The sequence below is a fragment of the Oncorhynchus keta genome, chromosome 30 (genome assembly GCF_023373465.1).
Source record: "Oncorhynchus keta strain PuntledgeMale-10-30-2019 chromosome 30, Oket_V2, whole genome shotgun sequence".
Classification (NCBI taxonomy): domain Eukaryota; kingdom Metazoa; phylum Chordata; class Actinopteri; order Salmoniformes; family Salmonidae; genus Oncorhynchus; species Oncorhynchus keta.
In genome coordinates, this window is record NC_068450.1 from 60,468,608 (window position 1) to 60,471,107 (window position 2,500).

General features: G+C 56.4%; 2 protein-coding genes across 51 annotated transcripts in view; one reads left to right on the forward strand and one right to left on the reverse strand.

The window, feature by feature from the left end:
* LOC127914038 (uncharacterized) overlaps positions 1-840 on the forward strand; it is a 2,935-nt gene extending 2,095 nt beyond the window's left edge. For 37 of the 50 annotated variants that reach the window (XM_052488855.1, XM_052488902.1, XM_052488860.1 and 34 more), the window contains one exon: positions 230-840. In XM_052488855.1, coding sequence (XP_052344815.1) covers positions 230-759 — 530 coding nt within the window. In that variant the 3' untranslated portion in view covers positions 760-840. Of the gene's footprint in view, positions 1-47; positions 191-229 lie in introns of those variants that run through there. The other 13 variants (XM_052488866.1, XM_052488875.1, XM_052488882.1 and 10 more) reach the window with 7 other exon arrangements.
* Positions 1-2,500, reverse strand: part of LOC118382559 (cohesin subunit SA-1-like) — a 58,026-nt gene that overhangs the window by 14,087 nt on the left and 41,439 nt on the right. The window contains 2 exon segments of the mRNA XM_052488903.1: positions 847-1,055; positions 1,149-1,277. Of these exon segments, the coding sequence (XP_052344863.1) occupies positions 847-1,055; positions 1,149-1,277 (338 nt within the window).

The following is a 2,500-nucleotide window of genomic DNA, read 5'->3' on the forward strand; positions in this document are numbered from 1 at the left end:
GGTGCCTGTGAACAGGGTATGGTAGTAGGTGCCTGTGAACAGGGTATGGTAGTAGGTGCCTGTGAACAGGGTATGGTAGTAGGTGCCTGTGAACAGGGTATGGTAGTAGGTGCCTGTGAACAGGGTATGGTAGTAGGTGCCTGTGAACAGGGTATGGTAGTAGGTGCCTGTGAACAGGGTATGGTAGTAGGTGCCTGTGAACAGGGATGGTAGTAGGTGGTAGTAGTAGGTGCCTGTGAACAGGGTGTGGTAGTAGGTGCCTGTGAACAGGGTGTGGTAGTAGGTGCCTGTGAACAGGGTATGGTAGTAGGTGCCTGTGAACAGAGTATGGTAGTAGGTGCCTGTGAACAGGGTATGGTAGTAGGTGCCTGTGAACAGGGTATGGTAGTAGGTGCCTGTGAACAGGGTATGGTAGTAGGTGCCTGTGAACAGGGTGTGGTAGTAGGTGCCTGTGAACAGGGTGTGGTAGTAGGTGCCTGTGAACAGGGTGTGGTAGTAGGTGCCTGTGAACAGAGTATGGTAGTAGGTGCCTGTGAACAGGGTGTGGTAGTAGGTGCCTGTGAACAGAGTATGGTAGTAGGTGACAGGCGCAGTGTATCAAGAACTGCAGCACTGCTGTTTTTTGTTTTTTACACTGTTTCCTGTGTGTATGAAGAAGGGTCCACCACCCAAAGGACATCCAGCCAACAAGACAACTGTGAGAAGCATTGGAGTCAACATGGGCCAGCATCCCTGTGGAACGCTTTCCACACCTTGTAGTCCATGCCCTGATGAATTGAGGCTGTTCAATATTAGTAAGGTGTTTAGTACCCTCAGTGTATGTCTCTGTGTGAGAGATAGACCCACCCTCGATGCGTTTACTCTTGTGTATTGGCGTCCGTCCCTTCTTGCTGCGGATGGAGCTGGTCTTGCTGCTGGCGCCTGACGTTACCGACATCCGGTCCCCATCCTCTCCTCCTGTTAGCAGACTGTTCCGGTAGGAGATTAAGGGCAGCCACACGTCCTCACGGCGCTCCGACATCGACTCCGACATAAACTTCTCCAGATACGAGTGACTGGGAGGAGGAGAGAGACGGGTTTCACACACAGTCTGCTTATTGTGACATAATCATTTGACACACACACACACACACAGGGCAGGTACTTACACAGTCTTCTTGTCCTGTCGCAGCAGTTTGGAGGAGAACTCTGAGAGGACCTCTAGGAAGGCCAGGTTAGGAGGAGGGAACTCTGCACCATGGGGGTTCTGGTACTTAAAGGCAAACTCTATACCATCCCTGTGGAGGGGGGAGAGAGGAAGAGTGGGACGAGAGAGGAAGAGTGGGACGAGAGAGGAAGAGTGGGACGAGAGGAAGAGTGGGACGAGAGGAAGAGTGGGACGAGAGAAAGAGTGGGACGAGAGAAAGAGTGGTACGAGAGGAAGAGTGGGACGAGAGGAAGAGTGGGACGAGAGAGGAAGAGTGGGACGAGAGGAAGAGTGGGGAGAGAGGAAGAGTGGGGAGAGAGGAAGAGTGGGGAGAGAGGAAGAGTGGGGAGAGAGGAAGAGTGGTACGAGAGGAAGAGTGGTACGAGAGGAAGAGTGGTACGAGAGAGGAAGAGTGGGACGAGAGGAAGAGCGGGACGAGAGGAAGAGCGGTACGAGAGGAAGAGCGGTACGAGAGGAAGAGTAGTACGAGAGGAAGAGCGGGGCGAGAGGAAGAGCGGGTCGAGAGGAAGAGCGGGTCGGAGGAAGAGCGGGTCGAGAGGAAGAGCGGGTCCGAGAGGAAGAGCGGGTCGAGAGGAAGAGCAGGACGAGAGGAAGAGCGGGGCGAGAGGAAGAGCGGTACGAGAGGAAGAGCGGTACGAGAGGAAGAGCTGTCGAGAGGAAGAGCGGTACTGAGAGGAAGAGCGGTACGAGCGGGTCGAGAGGAAGAGCGGGTCGAGAGGAAGAGCGGTACGAGAGGAAGAGTGGTACGAGCGGGTCGAGAGGAAGAGCGGGATGAGAGGAAGAGTGGGTCGAGAGGAAGAGTGGTGCGGCGGGTCGAGAGGAAGAGCGGGTCGAGAGGAAGAGCGGGTCGAGAGGAAAGAGCGGGTCGAGAGGAAGAGCGGTACAAGCGGGTCGAGAGGAAGAGCGGGTCGAGAGGAAGAGCGGGTCGAGAGGAAGAGCGGGTCGAGAGGAAGAGCGGGTCGAGAGGAAGAGCGGGACGAGAGAAAGAGCGGGTCGAGAGGAAGAGCGGGGACGAGAGAGGAAGAGCGGGACGAGGGGAAGAGTGGGACGAGGGGGAAGAGTGGGACGAGGGGGGGAGAGAGGAGAGGAAGAGTGGACAAGGGGAGAGAGGAAGAGTGGGACAAGGGGGAAGAGAGGAAGAGTAGTACGAGGGGGACGAGAGGGAAGAGTGGGACGAGGGGGAAGAGTGGGACGAGGGGGAAGAGTGGGACGAGGGGGAAGAGTGGGACGAGGGGAAGAGTGGGACGAGGGGGAAGAGTGGAACGAGGGGGAAGAGTGGGACGAGGGGGGAGA